At 33.4% G+C, this 13,500-nt stretch overlaps 2 protein-coding genes across 2 annotated transcripts; one reads left to right on the forward strand and one right to left on the reverse strand.

Moving 5' to 3' along the window:
• Positions 1 to 4,437: 4,437 nt before the first annotated feature.
• On the reverse strand, positions 4,438 to 5,875 carry kin17 (kin17 DNA and RNA binding protein). The gene has a single exon (XM_016072799.5). It carries the CDS (start codon positions 5,710 to 5,712, stop codon positions 4,552 to 4,554), a length of 1,161 nt encoding a protein of 386 aa, XP_015928285.2. The 5' UTR covers positions 5,713 to 5,875; the 3' UTR covers positions 4,438 to 4,551.
• A 2,765-nt stretch (positions 5,876 to 8,640) lies between these two features.
• LOC147814852 (uncharacterized) lies at positions 8,641 to 9,189 on the forward strand. The gene has a single exon (XM_087156510.1). It carries the CDS (start codon positions 8,641 to 8,643, stop codon positions 9,187 to 9,189), a length of 549 nt encoding a protein of 182 aa, XP_087012636.1.
• The last annotated feature ends 4,311 nt before the right edge of the window (positions 9,190 to 13,500 follow it).

Genomic DNA, 13,500 nt, shown 5'->3' on the forward strand with positions numbered 1-13,500 from the left:
GCTCGCGCTGGGTCAATTTTGAAAGTAGTCTCGGCCAATAAAATCTCTCCCGAAATAGAAAAGATAATAGCAAAGAAGAGATGTCAAGTACAGGACGTAAACAAAAATTTAACTTTATATATGTTTATTACAATTCAAAATAAAAATATTTGTTTCTATGAGCATTGATTTTTTTTTTTTTTTGCGGCCCACCTAAAGTTAAGCATTGTTTATTTGGCCCAAGTTAGCTTTTGAGTTTGACACCCTTGATGTAGAATTTATTTAAATGTAGTGGTGGTCTAAATCATTTTGAATTTAATTTATAAATGCAAAGAATTAATAGCAAACATACATTTTACTACCACTTTAAATGTAAAAATAAAATTTTATGCCAAATGTGTAAAAGTTGGCACGTACGCAGTTCCTATAATAAAAGTTCAAAATAAAATAAGTAGGAAAGAAATAAGTAAAGTAAAATAACTTTTTTGTATCACACAGGTGAATTTGACTCAAGTTGAAAACTATTTCGCTTATCAATAAAAACTTTAACATGCTCAATTTGCAGTGCTCTAGAGCTAGTTTGTATTGTAGATATCTTCAGATTATATCTTTGATAACTTCAGGCTTGGTTGTAATATATTCTTTACGTTTTACAGGCAGATGTCACGATAGTTACTTTAAAACCTTTACCTTGTTTTTTAAATTCCATATTACAACACACGCAATTTAAAAATGGAAGGAAAAATAACATACATTTTGCCAAATTATAATTTAGCATATTTTGAAATAAATTTATGGAGTGTGGGAATTCTTCTTAGTAATATTTCTATGAACCATATTTAGAAATAATAAATGGAACATAATATTCTACTTGAACCAAAAGCACTTTCTATTCTCTAAGACAGTGTTTCCCAAAGTGTGGTACGCGTACCCCCAGGGGTACGGGAACAGTTTAGCGAGGGTACGCGTTCTTATGTGAAATATCTTGCAACGAGCGAAAATTTCAGAACATTTTATTTCAAAACAAAGCTAGCCATGAAAATTTACGATTACGTATTTTTCTATTGGCTATTTTTTGCAGAGTTAACAGTTAATAATTAGTGGTGTCAACAGCCAGTTGTGATTTTTAACTTTTGTGAAATTTTTTCATAGTAAGAAATACATTAATTTTTTTATTAGTGGTACACAGCGTTCCGAAAATTTTAGAAAGGGTACGCAAAAGTCATAAGTAGGACTGGGCTATAAATCGATATATCGCGACATATCGATTTAACGCCTATATCGGCAAACCGATACAGCAACTTTCATTCCAAGCGATATATCAGAAATCTGATTTAAGCCGTCGAGTGAAGAAGACGATATAACGATATACGCAAGGACTTTCTCTTACGTTCCGATGCCAACTCGCGCTGTGGAAGACGATATTGTTTCGTTATGTTGAGACGGCCTTGACTGATGAGCGGTAGAATCAGAATCACTTTTGAGACCTTATATCGTTATATCACATGTTCGTTTTCGCGATTTGAAATAGTTTCTTGTAGATTATTTTCAATGGGATTAACTTCGTGATCGCCGTCGTAACCTTGTTCTGAACGCAGTCTATTATTGAAAAGAATTTATAAAGAAAAGTTTCTTCATTAATTAGGTAAGTTTTTTATTTATTTTCTGACAAAACTTTTTTTATATTTTTAAATGTGAAAATTATCGGAAATCTAATTTAAGGCACCCATAAGGAATTAAATTACAAAGTAAATAAATTTGTTAGGTTATTTTTTTACTTTCTTTTAATTTATTAAAAACCTTTCGGATAAAACTTCTAATAATTTAATGGGCTTCTATTACTGATTTTAAATTTATAAATCTTGAGTTGTTTTTATTTTTAGAAATAAAGTTAAAACAAAACTTATTTTTTGGACATAAGTCAATAAACTTTATTTGTTCAGAAGAATTTGAAAAGTTTGCGAATTTTATTCATTTCTTTTTTTTTTTTTATCAATTACTACTTCGTTTTATTAGAGAGTAAAATCATTATTTTTTTTTAATTTTCGTTTTATATTATTAGTTAATTAGCTAAATATATTACCGAATATCACAATTCTTTTGTTTTTATTTTTAAGAATTTGATTAAGAAACTTTGCCTTACTTTGTTTTTCGTTCATAATTCGGTCATTATTTAATTTAATTTAATTATTTATATGAAATAATAATAAAAATAATGTTTAAGAAGCATTTTTTTTTCTAAAATTTATTTTGCTCTTTGTTTTAATCATACAAATAATTTTTTAACGAACTTATTTTTTAAATTTTGTTCCTATGCTGTTAGGTAAATATATTGATAAATTTCACTTTTATTTATTTTTTTATTTTTAAACTAAGAAATCTTTTGTTATTTGCGTGATCATTTTTAGAAAATATAACAAAACTTGTGTTTACTTCTTCATTAAGAATTTGAACATTACGATCGAACTTAATAATTCTGTAATTATTTACGCATAATAGTACAAGCAAATATTGATTTGTTAAAAAAAGTTTCTTTTTTTTAAAAAAAAAAATATTTTTAACACTTTGTTTTAAGTGTACAATGTTAACAAACTTTTTTTTTAATTTTTTAAATTTTCTTTCAATAATTTCAGCTAGATATCATTATAAAATTCCCTTTTTATTTTTAAACTGAGAAATCTTTCAGAGAACGAAAATTTTAAGAAATTATTACAAATCTTATGTTTACTTTTTAGTTTAAAATTCGAACATTTTTAATTTTAAACTTCGGCTTTTAGTCAATCTAACTTTTATTTTAATTAAAATATATTTTGAAATTTTAAAATCATCTTTTGTTTAATAACAATATTTTTTTTCATTAAGGGTGTTTTAGGGGTTAACTTAAATTAAGACTGCTTATACCTTATAAACGATAAAGAAGTGCAAATATTTCATTCTGTATCTACACACATTTTTTCAATAAATATTTTAAGTAAGATTTGTACATCTTAGTCAATTTATTTAATATCTTTCTTTAGCAAAACATATATATTTTCAAATTTATAAATTGATTTAAATCAATATGCGTATGAAGTCTTGATAGAAATCTGACTTTCTGTGCCTTAAAGTAAATGAAATTCAAAAATACTATATCGCGATACATCGCTATATCGCGATGCAAAACTGACGATATATCACGATATATAATTTCTAATATCGCCCAGTCCTAGTCATAAGTTTGGGAAACACTGCTCTAAGAGATTTATGAAAAATCTATTACTTCTCTTTTGCACAAGAAGAAAAATAAGTTTCCTTTAGCTAGCTAGCTATTACGATTTTATAACTTTTGTTAGTCCATGAAAAGAGGGAACAAAATACATTACAAGTGACCAATTATCAATAACAAATGGTCATTCCCAGTCGACTTAATTTAAAATTATTAATTTCTTTATTACCTAATATACATTTGAACCCTCATTTTTTTTGGCTTTAATAAAAATGTATTGTTTCACTTTTGCACAAGAATATAAAAAAGTTTCTTTTAGCTGGTTATTATGATTTTATAACTTTTGTCAGTCCATGAAAGTAAAGAACAAAATTCCTTACGGCCATAATTAATGGTCATTCTCAGACGACTTAATATTAAAAATAGTGATTAATAATTAGTTTATTTCCTAATAATCATCTGACCCCCACTTTTTTGTTGATGAAAATAAACCCTGTACAATTACCACTGGAAAGTTCAGGTTACAGGTTCATATTATCACACACTATTTGAATTTGTTCTACCAAAAATTGCATTTGAGTTCCAATTAATTTTATATTGTTTCATGAGCGATAATATTTATAAAAAGTCTAACTAATGTAATTAAATCATTATAATTATTTCAGATTTATTTTGAAACCAATACCAGGGGTCTGTCCTGGCCGAATTTACTACCGTTTTGCGGAACCTTCACAAATTCAACTCTAGGAAAATAAAATACTTTTTCTTAAAATTTTATTTTTGCATCTCTTAAGAAACAATAAATCCATATTTTTATCACATTTTTGTGTTGATTTTTTAATATAATTTTTCACAAATTGTGTCTCAATTTTCACAAAATAGGTTCCTCTCAGAAAAACCTAGACAGACTCCTGAATACATTGTGTATCTTATTATTAGTTCAGAAACCCTAACTTTTCTTAATTGAAAACTTGATATAAAATACTTACACTGAATATAAACCTACTTAAAGAAGGCAGGAAAATTTTTCTTCATTTTAGAAATGAACCATGCACTGTTTCTATATTTTGAGAAATGCTTTATGATAACAATCATTTAGAATATTTAGTTTTCACAAAAGTGTCCATATGTTCACTTAAGTGGCCACTTTAAAAAGATCTACTTCTGGCCTACAACAAAATTTCCCTATTTTACCCTAAAAAATATATATTATTCTACAATAATCTGTAATTTTTATAAAATGATATGGAAAATGATTAGGTATCATTTTATATGGAAATATGAAAACATAATTATTTACAAGTATTCAAAACTAAGATAAATTAAATAATCAAATATGTACAGTAAAAATTATCTACATCCACTCATTATGATTGCACATACAATTTTGAAATATCTTCATACTTAACATTATCAATAGTCTTTCCCTTAAAAGATCCCGACACAAGACGCACTTTAACTGAAAAAGTGTCAAAATTTACATCCAATATTTTAGCTTCATTATGTCTGTACAAGCCATTCAAGATAAGCACTTTTCTTCCCACTGTAGGTATTACTGTTTCCACATCGTCCTGTTTAACGTCTAACATTTCATCACAATCAATAATTTTCACAACAGCTTCGTATCGATTCTTCACTTCCTGAATAACAGCTTTCTTTTTGTACAATTCTTTACCATATTTATGTGTCATGAGTTTAACAACAATACCTGGAGTTAACCAATAATCTTTTCTATTCTTTTTCTCCATAGCAGCTTTTTCCTGCTCGATAATCTCTTCCAAAGCTAGTTTACGTTTCTCTCCCACAGAATTCTTAGTAGAGTCCCTGACTGAAGTTTTTAAAGTAGCGCTTAAAGGATTATTTTTAACATCAATTGTTACTTTCTTTTCTATTTTCACAGGTTTCATCGCAAATGCAATTTTTTCATCCTCATTCTCTTTTTTAAGTTCTGTGTATTCCACTTTTGGCTGTGGCTTTGACGTTTCTTTATCTTTCTGCATTTGTCTCTCGAATAACTGGTGCATTCTTTCTTCATCATCAAGCTTCATTTTTTCTTGTTTGGCAAGAACTTCTTGGCGCCTGATGGTTTCAGGATCCCGGTCAATCCAACTGATAAACCAACCTTTTTCCGTTTCATCGACAACACAATGGCCTTCCCGTCCAAGCCATTTAACAAAATCGGTGAGTGTTTCCCACTGTGTTGAATTCATGTGCAAATGTTCACGATCAGCAATGTATTCCTGATACACTTGATTGGCGTGAACTCTTCTGGTCCCAAAACGTCGTTTTAATAATTTTACGAAACAATCCAAAAATTCTTGTGAAAATTGGTCGATATATTTATCGGGATTATCAGCAAACAATAAAAGTTGTCGCTGATGAGATTCGGACATAGTGTGACATTTGAACCCATTTTCGTCACGACATTGTTTTTGACACATTTGGCAGTACCATCGCAACTTTTGAAGTCCTTTCGCTTTGATTCTATTAGCAATTGCTTTTGGTGCAAGAAAGCCGTGCTTTGGCATAGTGATACTAAAATAAAGACTAAATTATTTGAAATACTGAAGGAAGGGAGCATAAAAGTTTACAAATAAAAACAATTTTTGGGTTGAGTTGTTTGATAATGTCAGAAGCTGAGTTCAAATCTGCCTCTCTCGGCCACTACACCAGCACGAATGTCTTTGCTACATTTGCGCAACTTCAACACGGCATGCAGGGCCATTCTCACTGCATATAATTTACACAGTTCTATTCACTATCAAGAGTGTGAGCCTGATCGGAGAAACATATTTCCCATGAAGAGCTCAGCAATTAAGATCTCCCTTTTTCTCCGCATTGACTGGAGATGAAATCAGGTTTAACTATTTCACTATCGCTTAACTTACTAATTAGCGATCATAACGTTCGAATACGCCACCTGGGGAGAAGACCGGTTCCATGTTTCGACCTTCCCTCCTTTTCTCTTGTTATAATTATTTATTATTTGTATGATTACATTTCCGTGTGGCAACAGTTTTTTTGTTGTCGTTTTGTTTTTATAGAACGGCGAAATGTCCCATATAGCAAAAATTCTTCCGTAGTAGCTCCCACGGAGGAATCGCTCAACCTCCCCCGGAGCTCCCGACTTTTCCCGAATTACTCCCGCGGAGCTCCTCAGTAATGCAAAATGTCCGCACCTTTCAATTCCTCAGTTCCTCCGGCGGGCTTCCCGAAAGTCACTCCATAGGAGGAGCCGAGGAAGAATGATGAGGAAGTTTCAAGGTCTCATACTTTCCGATGGCTTTCCCCGGGCAGTCTCCTAAGGAAGAACTGAGGAAGTTTCAAGGTCGCATACTTTCCTCGGGTACTCTCTTTAGGAAGTGCTGAGGTAGATTTGAATCTTATGGCTTTCCCTTAGGCTACTAATACACATAATTATACTTACGAATACATCTACATTATTAGATTCCCAAAAACTCCAAGTTGTTTGTGGAAATCAAACGATGCGGCTTAGAAGGGGCAATAGAAGGAAAGACTTGATATCAAAATAATAAACAAGTTCCCTCACTAAAGCCCCACTGAGCCATCGTGCATCATAGATAATCGCTAAACTTGATCACTTCTCCACAGTTAAAGGTAATGCTTGCACAACCTCTGCTTAGGAAATCTTACTGTACTTATATGCATTCTGGTATTTCATCAATTATTGATGAAAAATATAAATAATTATAAAATAATCTTAACTTTACTGGCACTTTGCACAAGTAGATTCAGTTGAAAATATGTCGCTAAATACATCATTTACTAAAAACTACACCATTAATGAAACAATAAATGTATCAGATAACATTTGATAGATTTATTACAGTGCTATTTTATATTAACTTAAGTTTCATTCAATGTGATATACAAGTCTACAATTACCACATTACGACATACGGTTATATAATTTTAAAGAAAAGTAATTATCAATGTCAATGTACCATCATTTACAATTGAAAACCGCGGACACACGAACAGTCTCTCGTACTTTAAAGGAAGAAAGACTTATGCAGTCTGCTCTAAATGTGAAGCCCAGCAGGCCTCAGCAGAACATATCCTCGACTGCTTGGGCCTTTCCAAGGAGGACTTATATGCTTCTCCACTTCTTGTAATCGACTTTTTGAGGGTCAACAACTTACTGGATCTTGTCTGACCTCGTCAGACAATTAGAGGATAAGCAACAACAACAACAACACAATTGAAAACCTTTTAATTGTAAATGATGGTTCATTGACACCTACCTTTTATTATATTTTACCTTTTCTACACACATAAAAGAATAAAACAGTTTAGAAATTTTTTTATTGATTATAGTTTTTATGTACAAAATAATAAACTATCGTATCTTTAAAATAATACTCTTTTTATTAACAGACATTTCTTATTATATCAAAGATAAAATCGAAGAACAAGTATGTTACTAGGCCTAACTCAGTAACGTGGAAATCATTAACTACTTTAACACAGATAATTAAAATTATAAAATGTGGTAAACGTTTAAAATACATAGATTCAATGTTGTAAACTGAAAAAAATTATTCAAAACGATTAACTTACTTTATTTACTGAATCATAAATGAAGAACTCAAAATTAGAACAGTCAACATAGCTACACTTGATTACACCTGTAAGCAACAAACTATGTCAAAAATTCTTTGGTGAGAATTAAATTCTAGTCAAGCACATCTAGCGCATGCGCAATTGCTCAGCCGGTTGCACGCACAGACATAAGTAATTATGATGCTCCTACGGAATAACCAGGGAGAAAAATCCATTGGATTGATTTCTAACGGATGACCGGTGGAGGAATATCCGTAGGCGATGTTTCCGAAGGACTTCCTACGTATCGTTATCCGTAGGAATGTTAGAATGGAATTTCCCTCGGCTTTCCCCTATTTATCCGCATCTTCCCTCGGAAGAAAGGGATGCATTTGGGAGGTCCTAGGGAAAGGTTTCGGAAGATGAGTGCTATATGGGGTATCGCAGTATGTAATGTGTAATTTCTTTGCTTAATATATTATTTATTTAACCAAGTTGAATCGTTTGTGAATCATTCCACTAAATCATAAATAACAGGTTATGGGCTCCAGCAAGCTATTTATGCGAAGTTAAAATAGTGAAATAATTGAGTTTGGCGATAGTTAAGCGGAAGTGTTAGTGCTAAGTTAATTCATATTCCGAAAGTCAGCAATTGCAGTTAGTTTAAGTAATGGATCAAGGAAAAATCCAAGTGAAATCATTAAGTGGTAAAAGTGATTGGGCAATCTGGAAATACAGAATTAAGTTTGTTTTGAATTATCATGCAGATGCTCTGTAAGTTGTTGAAGGAAAGATGTACAAGCCAGAACTGCCTGAGCCTACAGTTTCTGAAACTATCAAAAAGAAATATAAGGATGATCTCAGAGATTTTAATAAAGGCAAATAACTGTGCAATGGTGGTGTTAACCAACTCAATGACAGAAGACACATTACAAAAGGTAATGAGATTTAATAGCGCAAGAGAAGTTTGGCTGGAACTTCAGAAAATTTTTGAAGATTCTTCTGACAACCAGCTCTATAACATTTGTCTTCAATTCTTTAAATTTAGTTGGTCGGATGATGATATGTCAGCTCCTTTATCAAAGCTCAAAAATTTATGGAATGATTTGAATAGTGGTCTTCAGAGTAAAAATGAAAACCGGCTACCAGAAATGTTGCTAATTTGCAAAATTTTGGACACTCTTCCTCTGAATTATCGCCATTTCAAGTCAAGTTGGTTACTATTAAGTGATGAAAAACGAACATTAGATGAATTAACAACGCAACTATGCACACATGAAAGAGAATTAAAGAAAGATCCAAGAGTTACAGAAATTAAGGATCAAGAAGCTCTAGCAGACAGCTCAGATCTAAAGTACAAGTCATTTTCGGGCAAGAAAAGCAGCAGTAAGTGCAATTATTGTCATCAAAGAGTGCATTGGGTAAAATCATGCAAGAAATGAATAGCAGATGGAAGACCTCCCAAACCAAGCCATCCAAATATCAGTAAAGGTAATAATAACAATGCTGTAAACATGACACTTTTGGCTGTAGATGATGAAGTATTTTCTGCTGAAACAAGTACTGAAGACTGGTTCATTGATAATGGAGCTTCAAGACATGTAACAAATAACAAGTGCTGTTTTATGGATTTTCAAAACTTTGAAATTCCTCATAGTATTACAGTAGCAAATGGAAAAAGTTTACCAGCCATTGGTGAAGGAACCATTAAAATAATGACAACTGTGAATGGGAAGGATCAAGTCAAAAACTTAGAAAATGTTTGGTATGTACCAGAAATTAGCAAAAACTTATTTTCTGTTCTTGCAACTCAAGATAGAAATCAGAACAGTGTATTTGAATCTACATTCAAAAATTGTTATTTAAAGATTAATGGTGAAATAGTACTACATGGTATACGAAATGTTGGAGGTGGTCTCTTCAAGGCAGTCATGAAAAGTTTAGTTCCAGAAACCCAAGTTGATGTGAACATGACTGTAAGTAATGATTCAATTCTTCAACTTTATCATGAAAGATATGGCCATCAAGATAAACAACATATAAAATCAATCATTGAAAGGGAATTAAATGTCAAAGTCAAGGCTGATACAAAACTATGTGAAGCTTGTGTCTATGGAAAAGCTCATCGTTTAAAATTCGGCAGGAGGAAGAAACCTACAAAGGCAGGAGAATTGATCTCAACAGACATATGTGATCCATTTGATGAATCATTCCGAAAATTTAGATACTTTGCTGTCTTCAAGGATGACTTTACTAAATTTAGGTACGGTTTCTTCTTGAAGCAAAAGTCAGAAATAAAAGATATTCTTGAAGATTTTATAGTACAAGGGGTGATCAAATGAAAAGGTACGAAACGACACTGTGGGTACAAATGTGGACTTTATTCAAAATATACACCACAGGCCTGTGCACAGCGATCCCACTGATGAACAAGCCGCTGGATTCCTTGTTTCCAGAATTCCTGTGGTCTTGACGAGACCCAGTCCTTCACAGCGTCCTTGAGTATGTCGTCCGAGTTGAAGAGCTTCCCTTTCAGGTGGACCAAACACAGGGAAATCGCAGGGCGACTATTCCGGATTGTAGGGTGGATGGTCAAACGTCTCCCACTTGAACTTGGCCAGTTCCATGTGTGTGAGACTGGCGACGTGTGGACGCGCTTTATCATGGAGCAGAACCACACTCTCCGTGAGCAGCCCCGGTCTTTTGTTCTTGATGGACCTGCGTAGGCGTCAGAGTGTCTCACAGTACACATCGGACTTAATGATTTTTCTGTGCTCGAGGAAATCGGATAACTCCGCGCTGCTCCTCAATCGTCGAATTTTGCAACGCGAACGCCATCCAGTCCTCATACGGACTGCCGCATCATTTGGACGCCGCTTTTGATAGGAGCCTCTGCTCTCTCCTGCTCATGCGGGCACCAGCGCATGCTCCGATCCCAGTCAGAGACTCCAATCACATCCCGAGATGTCTCGCTACGTTCTCCCATAGCGGAATATGCAAATATTTAACTGTTACGTTTTTACGTCGTTTCGTACCTTTTCATTTGATCACCCCTTGTACATGCTAAAATTCTAGGCCATGACATTAAAGAAATAATCAGTGATAATGGAGGGGAATTTGATAGTGAAGCAGTCAGAAAAATTTTGAAGAAATATGGGATAACTCAAAGATTATCTGCTCCATATACACCTCAACAAAATGGCAGTGCCGAACGAGAGAACCGGACCATTGTTGAGATGGCTAGAACTTTAAAATATTCAAATGAAGATGTAAAATTTCCAGCATCTTTATGGGCAGAGTTCATAAAGACTTCAATTTACATATTGAACAGAACAGGAAAATCATCAGTACCTAATACAAGTCCTTATGAATTGTGGATGAACAAGAAACCAAGAATGAAACATATGCGCATCATAGGATCCGTCTGCTATGCTCACATCCCAGCTCAAAAGAGAAGAAAAATGGACAGGAAGGCAACAAAGGGCTACCTTGTTGGATATGATGGAGACGAGAGGTACCGCATCTATATCAAAGAAAAGAAGATAGTTATTTTTTCTAGAGATGTTGTATTTGAAGAAAAACCCTCCATGACAGAACATATAATAACATTGCCTCCTGAACAAGTTGAAGATATACCTGAACATGAAGAGAAGAAATTCGTAGATGAAAATCCACAAGATAAGGTAGAAAAGACAGAGCAGACAGGAAATAGATCTAGAAGACAAATTACAGCTCCTAAATGGACTAAAGATTATGTTATGGAAGGTTCTGAGATGTTTGAAGAAACTTCTCCAGAAATAAACAGAGTGACAAATAAAGAAGAATCCAGTTGACAATTAAAGAATGTGTCCAAGAAAGCTCTTCAAAGTGATCCAGAAACCTTGGAAGAAGCTTTAACTAGTCCAGATGCAGAAGAATGGAAGCAAGCTATGAAAGAAGAGCTAGAAAACTTAAAAAGAAATGAAACATGGGACATAGTACCTAAGCCAAAGGGAAGAAAAATAGTAAAATGCAAATGGGTCTTCAAAAGAAAATTTGATAAAGATGGACAAGTGGAAAGATACAAAGCAAGACTAGTTGCTCGTGGATATACCCAAGTAGAAGGAATAGACTATAAAGAAACCTTTTGTCCAGTAGTAAAATTAAAGTCTATTAGGACATTATTGGCATTTTCAGTTGAGCAAGATTGGCAAGTTCACCAACTAGACGTTACAGCTGCCTACTTAAATGGAAAATTGGATGAGACAATTTTCATGGAGCAGCCACAGCTAAATCTAAATGAAAGATCATACGAAGAAGTTTGTTTGCTGAAGAAAAGTTTGTATGGTCTCCACCAGTCTGGTAGAGAGTGGAACCTATGTCTAGATGGTTTCTTGAAATCAGTCAACTTAACAAGATCAAGAGCAGATCCATGTGTTAACTTCAATAAGGAAATAGAATTGATAGTTGGGGTTTATGTGGACGATTTAATTATTGTATCTAGTAGAAATTCTACAATTCAAAAGTTTAAAGAAGACATAAAATCTGTTTTTGAAGTTAAGGACTTGGATGAAATACACCATCTACTATCTATCAGAATAACCAGAAATGAAGATGGTTCCATGACTCTAGACCAAAATACTTATAGTAAAGAACTACTAGAGACAACTGGCATGTTAAATGCCAAGGGAGCTTCTACACCATTAGACCCAGGCACGAAATATAGACAGGCAACCGAAGACAATATGGTGAATGCAGAAGGAGCTTTAAAATATAGGCAGGTTATTGGAGGCCTCTTGTACTTGGCAGGGGGAACAAGACCTGATTTAGCTTTCGCCACAACATATATGAGCCAATTCAATAGCTGCCCAAGTAAAGAACATTGGGCTGGTGTGCAGCATATATTGCGTTACCTGAAGCAGACGAAAGATTTGAAACTGACTTTCCAAAAGACTGGAAAGAACTTGAGGTATTTTGTGATTCAGACTGGGCTAATGATAAGATTGACAGACGTTCCTTCAGTGGCTATGTGGTATTGCTCGCAGGTGGAGCTGTTTCATGGAGCAGCAAGAAACAGAGGACAACTGCTCTGTCAACTGTTGAAGCCGAATATTTCTCAATGTGCCATGCTGCAAAGGGGGTATTGTGGTTCCAAAAATTCTTGCAAGAAATAGTAAATGAACAGCTTCTAAGCTTTCCACAGAATGTACATGTTGACAATCAGGGTGCTATTTCTTTAGCCAAGAACCATGTAACTTCTGAGCGAAATAAGCACATAGAGCTTAGACATTTTTTTCTTCTTGAAAAGGTTGAGGAAAAACTATTGGCGTTTATTTATGTACCTTCTGGGTCAAATGTTGCAGACATGTTCACCAAAAGTGTGCAAAGAAAGTCTTTCCACAACCAAAAACTTTGTATAGGACTAAGGGAAATCTAATCAAGGGGGGGGGGGGTGTTATAATTATTTATTATTTGTATGATTACATTTCCGTGTGGCAACAGTTTTTTTGTTGTCGTTTTGTTTTTATAGAACGGCGAAATGTATCGCAGTATGTAATGTGTAATTTCTTTGCTTAATATATTATTTATTTAACCAAGTTGAATCGTTCGTGAATCATTCCACTAAATCATAAATAACACCTCTCTTCCTCTTTTCAGTTATATAGGAATGTACTACGTTATTTTCCCCTTTCTTAATATTTTTCATACTTAATTTGACAAACATATTCCTTAAAATTTCCACAACATTCTCTCCTCGGAAGCAGAATTCATTT

The sequence above is a fragment of the Parasteatoda tepidariorum genome, chromosome 2 (assembly GCF_982258835.1).
Source record: "Parasteatoda tepidariorum strain Cologne lab strain chromosome 2, Ptep-v5.0, whole genome shotgun sequence".
Taxonomy (NCBI): Eukaryota; Metazoa; Arthropoda; class Arachnida; order Araneae; family Theridiidae; genus Parasteatoda; species Parasteatoda tepidariorum.

Coding starts and splice junctions, on each gene's coding strand:
- kin17 (XM_016072799.5), bottom strand. CDS start 5,712: ATGCCAAAGCACGGCTTTCTTGCACCAAAAGCAATTGCTAATAGAATC.
- LOC147814852 (XM_087156510.1), top strand. CDS start 8,641: ATGGTGGTGTTAACCAACTCAATGACAGAAGACACATTACAAAAGGTA.